Below are 13,703 nucleotides of genomic sequence, written 5' to 3' on the forward strand. Positions count from 1 at the left end.
AAAATGAAACCAATAACTATTAATAATAACAAGCTTTTACCTCGCTTGCCGAGATTGCATTAATAGCCTTTTGACCTTATAATCTAGACTAAACATATGCATTACCAAAGTACAATTTGGGAGGGGCGCACTTCAGTATGTCCTGAACACAGCGTTAACCTTAACATACAATCTACATAGTTTCTTCCCTAGATACAAACACATAAATACGAAGTTTACAAATGTCAAAAAAGTTTCAAAAAGGGAGTGGAATAAATAAACTAATAGATCTCAAAATTTCGGGTAATGCTTGATAGTAATTTGTTATATAGTCATTTTATAAGCAAAAGTTAGCATAGTCATCGATTAAAAAATGCACTTCTACTGATGACTTTTGGTTTAAGTATTTCTAGAATATTGAACGTAGCTATTCTATTCTTAAAAATGATAAGGCCTGATAAGAATCAGAGCCTATTAAGTCAGGCCTAAGGTCTCCGAACTGGATACTGTGCTTGTTTTTAATGGCTTGTAAGATTAGCCGGCTCTAGGCAATGAGGAAGTGTTCTGCTTGGCTTTTGGGCCCACATCTTGCAGCAATATAAGTTATTAATGGCTGTTTATATTTTACCTTTTCTGGTGAGTAACTGAGAGCCTCTCAATATGCAAGCTGCACTCCCATGGGCACAATAATTAAGTAAGTAGATACGCTGCTCGGCTCCAAGGCCGGGCCACATTATAATTGACATCCCAGAGGTGTGACCGCAAATATCGTGAACTTTCAGAACAATAGAATTCAACACAAGTCAACTTCTTTTGACTGACACAGTGCTCAACTTGTTTGGGGCTTTGCACACCTGCTTCTGGGCTCTGATGCTAATTGAAGCAATTAGTGTGCTCTTAAATATCATTTATTTTGTGTTTTTCAATATTTTTACTGACTCAATCCGCTTGTTCTGTGGGGAGCAGGGGCTCTGGTAGGGGACCTTATAATTATTCAAAGCATTGGCAACTCGTCGGCATTTGCGCCTCGCTGTCTGGTCTTATAGCTCTAAAGCAACAACAAAAGATACATACTACATAAATGACCTTCGCTACGTTCAATTTTTGTATGAGATAAATAAAAAAACAAAAAATTCCGTCCTCGAGAGTACTCGACTAGAAGATACCTTGGGTTCAGAGTTAATATCTAGGAAAAACAATGTTTGCCTTTTCTATTATATAAATAGGAAATTAAAGAAAAATATCTGTTAATGCGAAGTTAACACACACACATTGGGCGGGACGTACACTGATTCATAAGAGACATACATCCTTGATCGGTATATCAAGAGGATGCTGTTGACCTCTTTATATTGTCAACAGCTAAATCCATGTAGGAAACTAGAGTGTCACCTATTCCAATAGTACTTCAATTAGATTCCTGACACGGACTTCTAGTCCTCGCCTAAAATATTGTTTTTTCAAGTGAAAGATAGTTGCATATTCATACATATTCATATTCATACATATAAACTAGAAAAGGAATCATGCTTAATGAAACCTGATATTGAAATATATTTTGTAATTTATTATGCTACCAGGTTTTGTTTTTTACTCATTCATTCGTTCCACTACATTCTTTTTTTGAGGAAATTTCGATCGAAATGTGTGTGTTGTGTCGCCCAGTTGTGTACATCCCTGCCTGGGCGATCGGCGACGCACAAAAAGACCTGCATGACAGAGAGCAAATCCATCGTAGCAAATCCATCCGTATCCACCTGCCGCGCCCTGCCCCATCTCACTATGACATTGTTGAGCGCCTTCTTCTCTCAACTCGAAATTGTTGCTGTGCTTGTTGTTCTTGCTAATTTTTCTGCTGCTGCTGTTGCTGCTGCTGCTGTTGCTGTTGCTGCTGTGTAAAGCCCACAACAAAGATGTTCTAAATGTTACTTCACATACTGAAAGCCGTTATTGTTATTGCAGTTGTTGTTGTTCTCAGCTATTGTGTGCTGGTGTCGTTGTTCTCTCTTAGCTTTAGGCGCTCAGCAGCTGTTGGTGCTGTTGCTTCTGCTCTCGCTCTTGCTATTGTTGCTGTTGTTGTTGCTGCTGTTGTTATTATGGTCGCTTTATTGTGTAATCAACAAATAACGGCACTTAATGACTGAATGAGTTTTTCAGCAGAAGCCAGCAAACGGTAGATGCATTTTGCGGTATACGCCATTTCCAAGCTAGTTGCTTGCAGCTTGCAACTTGCAACATTACTCACGAGATTCGAGGCGTTACGTGTACATATCCAGCGCGTCGATAACTTTATTTTTGGGCCGCATTCTGTGGTCCCCTTTTATGGTTGTGTGCCTGCTGATGTCTACGTGTGCGTGTGTGTGTGTGTGTCTGTGCCTGTGTCTGTTCTTACAATTATCTAAGACATGGATAGTTCTCTATGTGTTTCACATAGCATAGCCACCTCCTGGCACTTTCTACTAAAGCACGCCGATCGCTGCTGTTAATCGGTTCACAATCCATTTAACGGCTACACTGCCTTCAACACACGCAACTTTTGATTGGTTCTGTTGTGCCTCAGTGACTTGCACTGTCTTTTTTTATGCAAGCCTTAAAAACTTGCCCAATTAGGAGATGCCCGTATTCATTCCCCGTTGCTCTCTTCATCTCTATATATAAAACTGATTGTCCTGACTGACTAACTGATTGCTGATCAACGCACAGCCGAAATGGTAAGAGCTAGAAAGCTGAAGTTTTTACTGTATGTAGTTACCTTTTGTGATGGATGTGCACGCTAAGGCTAAGAAAAAACCGTGTTCAACATCCAATCGACCTTAAACTCTTTTCCAAAGATTATTCATTAAATTCATTTGAGGGCTGGCTCACACCTTACGAAAAAGCCATTCCAAGCGTGGGTGATGTTTTGCATGCAAATTAATTTCCAAGGCTCCTTATCAAAATCATTTGAAACTTATCTCAATCATTTCGCAGAACCCAGACTTTAAGAGCCGAACCATGCACAAGGGTCCAAACCAAAATCGGAAATGTTGACCTATGTCTAAATAGGATATTTGGGGGTACCATTTTGACATAAATTTTGACCAATAACAGCCAGCCAGCCGAACCTCTTGAAAATCGGATAAGATTTGACCGAGTTATCCGCAACTATCGTTCCGTCAGAAATTAAATCGTAATTTTGAATTAGTCTATTAAGTGTATACTTTTAGGTGTTGCAGAACTTTTCTATTAGAATAAGCATTAGAATCTTGTCATTCAGTAATATCTAGACAGAGAGAGCCAGTTGATCTGAAAAGCTCGTATTCAAAATATTCTGGCTATTTTGCAGCACCTACAGCTAACATACTTCAGCTGTTGCCCACAATTCAAAGACAATTAATGTTCATTGTTCATTTTTAATTTTACAATTTTTTTTGGACCAGCAAAAAAGGGAATTTCAACCTATGTAGTAATACATTGATTTTGTATCTTGCTTGAATAATAAATGCTCAGAGTAAATTTTCCTCGCCTCTTATTTTAAGCAAATCTCGTAGATGTTCAGGGCCAGAGACATGTAGCTTCTTTAATATCATATATGTTAAATATCTATTATATGTATTTTATTTTATTGCAATCCTAGTTGAAAACTACCGACTAGGATTCACTTGTTTCTCTTGATCTTATTTCGCAATAGCATCTTGTCATGAAATACGCAATGAATTTTTATGAAGCTATTTAATCTTATAAATCGGTACACTGTCAATTCAATTTGTATGTCCTGTTAGAAAAACCTAATCCTAATATAAAGGCCATTTGCAGCGATAATATATACAATTAGAAAATACCGAAAGTGAGAAAAAAGCGAAGCATTAAATATAATCTAAATTATTTTAAGCATATAACATTTACAATATACCTACTTAACACACTATACATCAAATTCTTTTATTATTGCAATATATTGAGAACGATGAGATGTATTCGGCACTCCGAAGATTAATTAACCTTGTAGACAATGGACTTACGGTTTGCAAATATGTGAGAATAAGGAAGCTCATAAATTAGGTGAATATGATTTGGAAACAAAATACGGAAAATATCGGTAGTAACCTGCAAAAGGAAGATTTTATTACTACAAGAGAGAATTCTTAAGTGGAAGAGGAAATATTGCATACTTTCATGCGTCTCAATTTATTGTTTGTGGACGGTGGAATGCTAATTTTGACTCAATATATTTTGTTAAATTTCTAATGCAAATTGTTTGATATTAGAGTTGTCAAGATCTGCCAAGAAATAATGCTTAAATTTCATCTAGTATGTTATACTTCAAAAGCAGTCCTATATCAATTTGTATAAACTTATAAACGTGCCGTACATTAGTTGTGTTTATAAAACTGGAGTAATCGAATTTGCAACGTGGGTCGATTTACTTTTATCGATAGCCATCATTGATTACCAGCCCTGCACATGTTGTTCGTCAGATTGTGTATTTTATATAAACCTGTTATAGAACTAGTTGAAAAGCAACCAACCACATTTTTTAATCCAAACATTCCAGCAGATTGAAAATCTTAACGAAATACAATCAGCTTATATGTAGTACAGATTTCATTAATTCATTAAATCAGATTTTTATTTTTTGGTTATATTCAGAATTCCATATTACACAATATGTGCGTGTGAATTCGTACATCAGAATGATTTGAATGATATATGTTCAGCCTTTTATAAGAATTTAGTTCCGTAAGATTCAACCCTAACCAATTACGAATTTGTACGTTGAATCAGATATTGGTCGCCTAGAGACTATGGGTTTTTTAAATGCAGATGCTCCTTGCTCGGATTTGAATGGCTTAGATATGTGAGTCCCAGTGCTTGGTCCATTCAACGGAGATCAGGCGACCCAAATCCAGTTGCCAGATGGCTCCATTTTGGTTGGCCTCAATGGCCTTAACAAAGTTCTGGGCGCACTCCAGAGTCGTTTGAGTGGGATGCTCAAGAAGTAGCTCGCCCACGCGTGGCTCGACATCCAGCCACGAATTGAATTTGTGCACCAGGGGTGTCCTAGTGATGCCCGGATTGATGGAATAGGCCGTTACACCAGTAATAGGCGCCAGTCTCTATTCAAATTAAAGAGATTTGGTATTTCACATTCGGTTTGTTATCTGACTTACTTACGGCCAGTGAGTTGGTAAAGCTTAGAGCAGCTGCCTTTGAGGCGGAGTAAACAGGCACCTGGTAGATGGCATTAAAGCCAGTCACCGAGCAAATGTTTGCAATAACTCCGCCCGGGCCGCCCTTGCGCTTATCCCAGAATTCCATAATGGCAGTTGTGGTATTCACCGTGCCCGTAAAGTTTACCGCAATAGTACGCTCAATCTGGTGATCGTCCAAAATGCCAGCGCCATTGATAAGCAGATCCACAGTCTTCAGCTTGGCAAAGATCGTCTTCAGTAGCTTTGTGGTTTCTGCCACCGGCACAGTTACATCATAGGGATAAAATGTGACTGTCACCTTTGGGTTGATTGCCTTCAGCTCGGCAATAGCGGTCGGGTTCTCGATACGGTCAAGGATCACCAGGTTCTAGGCAAATACATTTTGTTGTTAATATACTATTCCATCTTACAAAAGTCTGATACACACCTTTGGTCCACTCTTGACAATCTCCCGACTGGTGTCCAGTCCAATACCACCCAGTCCAGCGACAAAGATAATGTTCTTGTTAGCGATCGCCATCCTCTTAATGATGCTTTCTAGTCAGTTCACCTGTTCAGACGAAGAACGAACAACAGATTCTAAGTTGTTCAAGTCTATGCCTACTATTTATAACCGCGCAGCCGGTGGTTTTTTTTTAGTGTTCCCTTGCCGGCCAATCTTATCTTATCTTATCAAGAACGCCGGCAGCGAAGTCGACGTTAAAACTGACAGAACTGTTCGTGTTTTGTTTTGTTGCGTTTTCTTTTGGTTTTTTTCCAGTCAAGTCTTGCCGAATTTACGTATGTGCTTAATTTAGACGCAACATTTGTTTATTTATTTTTTGTTTTGCTTAAGATTCGTATGCTCGTTCGGCAATGCGTGTGCTTTGTGTGTTGGTAGAATATTAATTAAGATTTCAAATATTTCACAATATCATGCATGCGCAGCTATTTGACTAGTTTATTTAAAATTAGAAAACCAGAACAAACTAGTTTAAGACCATAACTAATAGATGGCCGACTATAAGATACCCTCTCCGGCACAGGACCAAGACCTGTTAAAGTCCGCACTAAGTAAACAGGGCTATCAAGAATATATGAACAAAATCGTTGATAGCCTGCACAGTAATATGAAAATATGTACATATATTTGTGCCCCAGGCTGTTTACTATTTTCCTATTATTACACACTACAACTTACTTTGCGGCCGAGAAATAATAATATGAGGAACGTGCAACTGATCCGATCTGCCTGATTACACTGTGCTGACTGACACTGTTCTCTATGCGAGTGGCCCCTTAAATACTTGTAAGTCAAATCCCAAGCCTCTGTCTAAGTCGCGGAGACGTTCAGTGTCTAGGTAATGTAATGCTCTTGTGTAAATTTACGAAAACAAATGGGCGTGTGCTCACATGTGTACTTGTATGGAAACATCGAGTATTGCGATAGGAGAGAGGCATGGAACGCGGCACGCTTGGAGATTCGACCTTCAGTGAATGTCAAAGCAATATACGTGGACTAAATGTTTGCTTTTTATGGTCGCAAATTGAGCATCGGCTGATTTGCATCTGCCGAGTAGGGCGTACCGAATAGAATTATCATACTTGGGTCAACAATTGCTTAACACGAGTTCCATTAAGCAAGAAAAACCAAGCCCACCACATGCTAAGAACGTTTACAATTATCAACCTTAACTGGCAGGTATTCATTATAGCCCTTTCAAGCAACCGTATCTCACCATTCTGTGTGCATTTACATTCGAAAAAAAAAACTTGGATATTATAATATCCCACTGTCTCAGCCGAACGGCATTGATTAAGATAATATACTTAGTACATATTGCAGGCACATAGAGTATAGCTATACAATGTAAAGAAAATGAAACCAATAACTATTAATAATAACAAGCTTTTACCTCGCTTGCCGAGATTGCATTAATAGCCTTTTGACCTTATAATCTAGACTAAACGCATACATTAACAAAGTACAATTTGGGAGGGGCGCACTTGAGAATGTCCTGAACACAGCGTTAACCTTAACATACAATCTACATAGTTTCTTCCCTAGATACAAATACATAAATACGAAGTTTATAAATGTCAAAAAAGGTTCAATAAGGGAGTGGAATAAATAAACTGATAGACCTCAAAATTTCGGGTAATGCTTGATAGTAATTTGTTATATAGTCATTTTATAAGCAAAAGTTAGCATAGTCATCGATTAAAAAGTGCACTTCTACTGATGACTTTTGGTTTAAGTATTTCTAGAATATTGAACGTAGCTATTCTATTCTTAAAAATGATAAGGCCTGATAAGAATCAGAGCCTATTAAGTCAGAAGTCAAACAGCTTGCCGGGCTTAAAATGCTCGGGAATAAACTGACGGGCGAAAAAAATTGATTCTTTACTGTGGCATCTTCATTTGATGGAGCTCAAATTAATTATCAAACATCTATCTAAAATATAATTTTCCACGTGGAATTCAAATCATTCTATTTAAATTTCTTATTCTATTCACGGTTGTTAAAATAATTTATCTGAGCTGTACTAAACAGTGAAAACATTGGAACTCGACTCGTTCGGGATGTTCTAATCGGTTTTCAGGCAAACAATCTATTTCTGATTCTCTCTTAAAAAGATATATTATGTCATGTTCTTTTTTTTGATAAAAATTATAAGCTTATTTAATTATGCTTGATGTAACTTGCTCAAAATGAATATGCTAAAATGGGACAGTATTCGTTGCTACCTTGTGAATATGATTATGAATCTATAACAAACCACTCGTAAATTTACTGATAAGCTGGACTGCTGTAAAAGCCTGATAAGAACGTCTATCGGCAGACGTTCGAGCTGTCGTAATTGTTAATCTTAATTAAAAAGGTTGCGATTTCCTAATTAAAAAAGTACACAGCCCAAACCGTAACAGCTAGGAAGCTGACTGGACGACTCAAACAATCAGTAGAAGTTATTGGGTTTTCTCCCAAGTGGATGAAGTTGAAGATTAAAATTTAAATTTAAAACATTTCCATTCTACGATAACGTACACATAATCATGTAGGCTTTGACAAACCGCCAGCCGCCAACTAATATATTGTGTCTACCTGATATATTGTGTCTACCTGTCTACCTACTTGAACCTCATTCAAATGGGTATACGCGTTGTACTGGTATATTTAACAGGTAGACGAGAGCATATCTGAAATCATATAGAATTTGTTTTCTTGAGCGGAATATGAAGAGCCAATACCTTAAAGCTATAAGACCTAAAGACTTGCAATTTAAAATATTTGTTATATCTATGAATGGCAAAAATACCACTTTTAAATAAAAAATGCTGATCGGGTGGTTTTTCCTCCCAAAAGTCAAATAATAGTAGGATATTCATTAAATGGTCTCTGCCAGATTTGGAAATCTTTAAATTTTAAAAACTGTGGTTATGATACTTTTCAATTTTAGATAACATCGATACGATATGTGATAAATCATCGCGAAAAAACACTCGACCCGAATACCAATATTTTTTGCCAATTTTCGCCCATACAAGCATTTGAATTGTGGGGAACTGTCTTTAATGATTTTTAAACGCAGTCAGTAAGGTTACAGTTTTTAGGCTGTTACGGCTTATACGAATCAAGCTTCAGTCTATCAGGACAAGCAGTTAATTACATTACAGTTAAATAAAGTAAAACAATCCTTGTTTACATTTAAAACCTACCGTAAGTGTTATCTGCCAATCGACCCAAAACACGACTCAACATCAAATGTTTACTCTGGGTGGTAGATACCCTTACTGAATGCAGTTACCGTAAATACACTTTCCTTTCAAAGAGGTGCTTTTAGACTTATATATAAGAAGGGGACTTAATATATATACAACCTGCCACACCTCATGCACGATTTACGACAATAGTTGTCTTTGCAGGGAATATAATAAAAATATTACAAGCTGTTGGGCTTCGGCATCTACCTGAAGCCTCGGCTTAATTTGCTTTGACTTTTAGTAATTTGCATAAATACGAGCTCCACCATAAATCTCAAAAGGGGGCCCGTGCAGAGCATGTGTCTGCGGGTAGATGTATCCTCTACCATGTTGTTGATGCCATGCATTTGTTATGATTTCTGTATTCATCTGCGAGCAACAATAGCAATAAGAACCAGTATAAATGCGAAGGCATTGGATAGTCATTTTTTCAGGGATGACGGCGGCAACCAAAGCGACATGTTAAGGAATTGCGGTTCCTTCTAAGGGGGCGTTACGGCCACGGCCAATGGCAATAATTTACCATCAGCACCAGCCGTAGGTAGACTCAAATGTTAATAGTCTGACAAAGCAGGGGCTATCGTAAACGCTTGACACGCAAATACATTTCTGCCCATGAGCACGGAAGCAAATAAAATAATTCTGTTTTGTTAACTATTGGATTAACTTGAGAACATATCAATGAGTCGTGGGGAAGTGTTGAGCGCAAATCAAATCAATTGCAAGATGATATTGACAGAAATGACCTCATACCGAGCTGTTCACTTAACGATCACAGCACATAACATAATATACGTATATTTATTACATTAATTTTATTAATCGAAGCTAAAACTGAATATTTTATTTTTTTTGTACCCCTAATAGCGTTGGCAAAGACGATGGTTTGTTCTCTACGACGATGGTGAGCTGACTTATTCAGTGGATGATTATGTAAGTACCTTGCCGTTGTTAGAATTAAAACTTATGTGCTGTCAGAGATACAAATATTTGTAGTCTCAGAATGCTTATCACGTTGAAGAAACTAATTACGACATTGCTCTAGATTTTACCTGTGCCGTCGGTGACAGTATTCCAAATGAAATTATAATAAAGCTTATAAGCTGTTCGCAATGTGAACAGAATATGTTTAATTTAGCGGAATATCCGTCCGGCTATTCCTCGGATGAACGCCTTTTATTCCGAATGATCCATATCATCAGCCAAGTCCGATTAGCCACGCTTATCTAAAAATCTGTCTTTTCACAGCAGGCAGAACATATCGGTTTTATGTTTTAGGAGAGAGGGAAACATTTTACACAGTAATTGTCAGAATTCTCTAAGATTTCGTTTGTTTGCAGCCCGAGACAGTGCCACAGGCTTGCATTGATATGACCAAAGTACTCGAAGTGAGCAGTGCCGAGGAGGTTACAGGCCATACAAACTCGATTGCCATAACTGCACAGGACCGCGTGACCTTCGTCAAGGGCATTAGTCCAGATGAGTCGCAGTGGTGGCTCAATATATTAACTGGCTTTCCCAAATGCAAGGGCCGCCACAAGCGCAGCACCACACTGCCAGGCGGTCAGATCAGCTGCCTAAGGCAGTCCTCGAATGTGGACATGGCAGTCAAGTTGGGCAACCGCCATAGCTCCTACCACAAGGACACGCTAACGTCTTCGCAGTCGGCCGGCAATCTGCTATGTAGCCTCGACGACTCCAGCTCGCCGAACACAGTTAGTCTCTCAGTCACTGCTATGGCAAATGACGACGAGGACGATGGGGTCGAGACAGGCGAGGATGAGGAGGACGAAGACGAGACTCAGCAGCGGCAAGTTTCAAACTCAAGGAAGACAAAAACATCGTCTTCATCGAGCTGCCATGGCGGACAGGACGAGAACAATCGCAATGCTGGCAATGAGATCACAAACCGGGGTAAGTTTTTATTCACAAATCAGTTGCTGTTTAAATCCAGTAAAGCAATCTACCATACCTGCATGACTTCTGATTTTTAAGACTACTTATGCAATAACGAATTATGAGTGTATAAACACCTAAATCACTAGTCAGCTTCCCAAGTTGTCCCTCTTTACGAGCAGACTTGATACGCACACATTTTGACATAGCATTTATCTGGCACTGGGTAGTCATTGATGTACATAAACAGCAGCAAACATATGTATGTATGTACATATGTTCGCGACACGTTGGTATTATAAAGATGATAAAGTGACTTTTACTTTTCGCCTCAAAGCATTTATTTGCACAATCTGTTTTATGATTGTGATTTTATACGCCCTTCCTTATCGAGGCATGTTGTAGTTTTTGTTTTTGTTTTAGTTTTTTTATTTTTCGCTGCCCTCTTTGTATCGGCTGCTATAATTTTTATGATCATTTATGGCTTGCAGCAATCAAAATTATCAAGCACTGCCCAGACAGACTCTGAGCTGGGTGGCATAAGGGAGGCGATGCGTCGCAACGGCTGTGCAGACCAGCGGAGAAGGGGCTGCGGTCCGTGCGTGTAGCTAGTTAAAGACCCAGCTACAAAATTAACCTTGAATTCACACAGTAACAACAACTCAAGTCACAAGCGTGCAGCAACAGGCCACCTTTTCTCCAGCTTCCTACTTAATGGTAGGCTTCATAAATTTTCTTTAGATCCACCAGACGCATACAATGGCCAAATGGCCCCTGCCCTTGCCCCAGCCCTTGCTTAGGCTTGCAGTAACTTTGAGTTCTGGGCTCTCTAGGCTCAGTCTGGTAATTGCAGTTACTGTGAATGTTCCCACATGCCTTGCTGTAGGATACTTGTTCATGGAAAAATGATATTCACGCTTAAATTATAGTGTATCTGCATCGTTGTTCAGTTCATCGTTGTTGCTACTCGGGGTTGTTGGCCCACAAAGAGTTGCATGCATAGGTTCAGGCCGTTACTTGATCCTCGCCAATCTTCGAGGACTTGCCACATACAACAAATCTCAATATTTATTTGATAAATTGCCAGTTGATGACGAGCCTGCAGGCGGTAATGGCAAATTCTAGCTAAAACCGGCAAAGAAAACGAAAGAATACAGAAAATAAGCTAATAAGTGCTTGACTAAAGATGTTTTGAAATAAATTTTAATTAACCAGAGCACAGTTGTTAAGAACGTAGACGAACAAATGATCAGCAAATATACATAACTAATGGGTCGAATCAAGAATTAATAACTGGAATAAATGTTTTCCGTCCATATGCTCCTAGTTTCCGTGCAGTACGAGTTTGTTTCCGATAATCGATAACTAACCCCGTTTTCGATAAATCGATATCGATGACAGCATATTACATTCATTTGCCTCTTTACCCATTTTTATTTGGCTCAGGGTATAATTAATTTTTATTAATACCTAACATATACTGACATATTAACCAACTTATTATTGATGCGCTCTGGATAATTATGCAGAATGCACAATTAAAGGAAAAATTAAATATGTAGCTAAGAGAAACAAGGGGCAGAATCATATGAGGCTGCGGCTTGTAAAACTGTTCAAGCGAGGGTAAGGAAGTGAGAGTGAAAGAGACAAATTGCTGTAGACTTGCACCACCAATAACCAATCAATATTCATAAGGACAGCGAGTATGTTTACTGGCAGACGCCAAGCTCAGTTTATGCCAACGTTCCAGTCAGTTAGAAATTTTTCAAAGTCATGGTATAAGGCTTGCCTTAGGCTGCCTTAGGCTAGGTTGGCCAAGCAACTATTGCCCAAAAGATGTGCCCGGACTGGCAAATGAACTTGGAATTTGATTATTTATTATACCAAGGCGGAAGCTGTCCATGACTGAGTGGATTGTTTGAAGTGGCTTAATTGCAGTTTTCATTAATCAAACGTGTGTAATTAGAGATGTGTGGCTGAGAAAAGAGTTTGTCCAGACCAACATATAGTCCCAACATTAAGATATGTAGCTGAAATTTTCACTCAGGAATATTTTCGGATTTAGGGTGAGTACGAACCCTGTAGTAGATTTTTGTTATAATACTTTTCTTATTTAATTATAAAATGATTACAATTGTAAAAAAAAGTGTGTTTTTGCTCTTGTTTAATTGAAGAAATGCACTTAATATAAAGATACATGAATTTGAGTAAGCATATCAGTAATGGGTTTCTAGGTTAGCCTCTATTAGTTTATAGGTTGAGCCGCAAGGTCTTGACAGTTTTAATGCTTAATATTTCTTCTGCATTGGATTGGTAATAAATAGTTAGTGCGAATGGACGGGGTATGATTAGTAAGCTATTCGGTTAAAAAATGCGAAATAAACTGACGGCTTTGGCTGGTCCCTGTGTATGTCTGTTGTGATTTTGCCTGCTTGTATTTATAATATGATAGGCTATATAAATTCAGCTACAGACATACATGCTTACCTTTTGGAGCTGAGCGTAATCAACGGCTACTCAGTGGTCGTTGCCTTTCTTAAACGACTGAGACCGACAAGTCGGCTAATTAAAGGCATGCCCCACCATTTAGCACAGTAACCTTGAACCTGCCTGGTGAGTCAGTCCCTCAAGCAAAGGCGACCGTCGTGATCCAACTGATGCTGGAGCTCAGCATCTGAGCTTACGGAGAAAGAAGTCTTCTTTTTATTTTTGTGCCGGGCCCACAACTAAATAATCAAGATAAACGCAGGGAGTTCGACTGTCCGAAAAGTTGGCTAAGAGTTCAACCTGTTCGACTGACCGAATTGAGGCCCACTCAAGCACAGACACGGTTGGTTTTAATGGCGAGTTGGAAATTTTTATGATTATCATAATAAAGCGAAACGGGTCCAGCA

At 38.7% G+C, this 13,703-nt stretch overlaps 2 protein-coding genes across 4 annotated transcripts in view; one reads left to right on the plus strand and one right to left on the minus strand.

Annotated features, from left to right (window-relative positions):
• Window positions 1-13,703, plus strand: part of osp (myosin phosphatase Rho interacting protein outspread) — a 123,831-nt gene that overhangs the window by 104,235 nt on the left and 5,893 nt on the right. For all 3 annotated transcript variants that reach the window (XM_032437799.2, XM_002057546.4, XM_032437800.2), the window contains 2 exons: window positions 9,781-9,846; window positions 10,254-10,827. In XM_032437799.2, the coding sequence (XP_032293690.1) occupies window positions 9,781-9,846; window positions 10,254-10,827 (640 nt within the window). The remainder of the gene's footprint in view (window positions 1-9,780; window positions 9,847-10,253; window positions 10,828-13,703) is intronic.
• LOC6634390 (alcohol dehydrogenase) lies at window positions 4,571-6,505 on the minus strand. The gene is made up of 4 exons (XM_002057547.4): window positions 6,352-6,505; window positions 5,599-5,721; window positions 5,134-5,538; window positions 4,571-5,075 (listed from the first exon to the last, which is right to left on the minus strand). The coding sequence occupies exons 2-4, from the start codon at window positions 5,689-5,691 to the stop codon at window positions 4,809-4,811; spliced, it is 765 nt and encodes a 254-aa protein (XP_002057583.1). The 5' UTR covers window positions 5,692-5,721; window positions 6,352-6,505; the 3' UTR covers window positions 4,571-4,808.

This window comes from Drosophila virilis, chromosome 4 (genome assembly GCF_030788295.1).
Source record: "Drosophila virilis strain 15010-1051.87 chromosome 4, Dvir_AGI_RSII-ME, whole genome shotgun sequence".
Classification (NCBI taxonomy): domain Eukaryota; kingdom Metazoa; phylum Arthropoda; class Insecta; order Diptera; family Drosophilidae; genus Drosophila; species Drosophila virilis.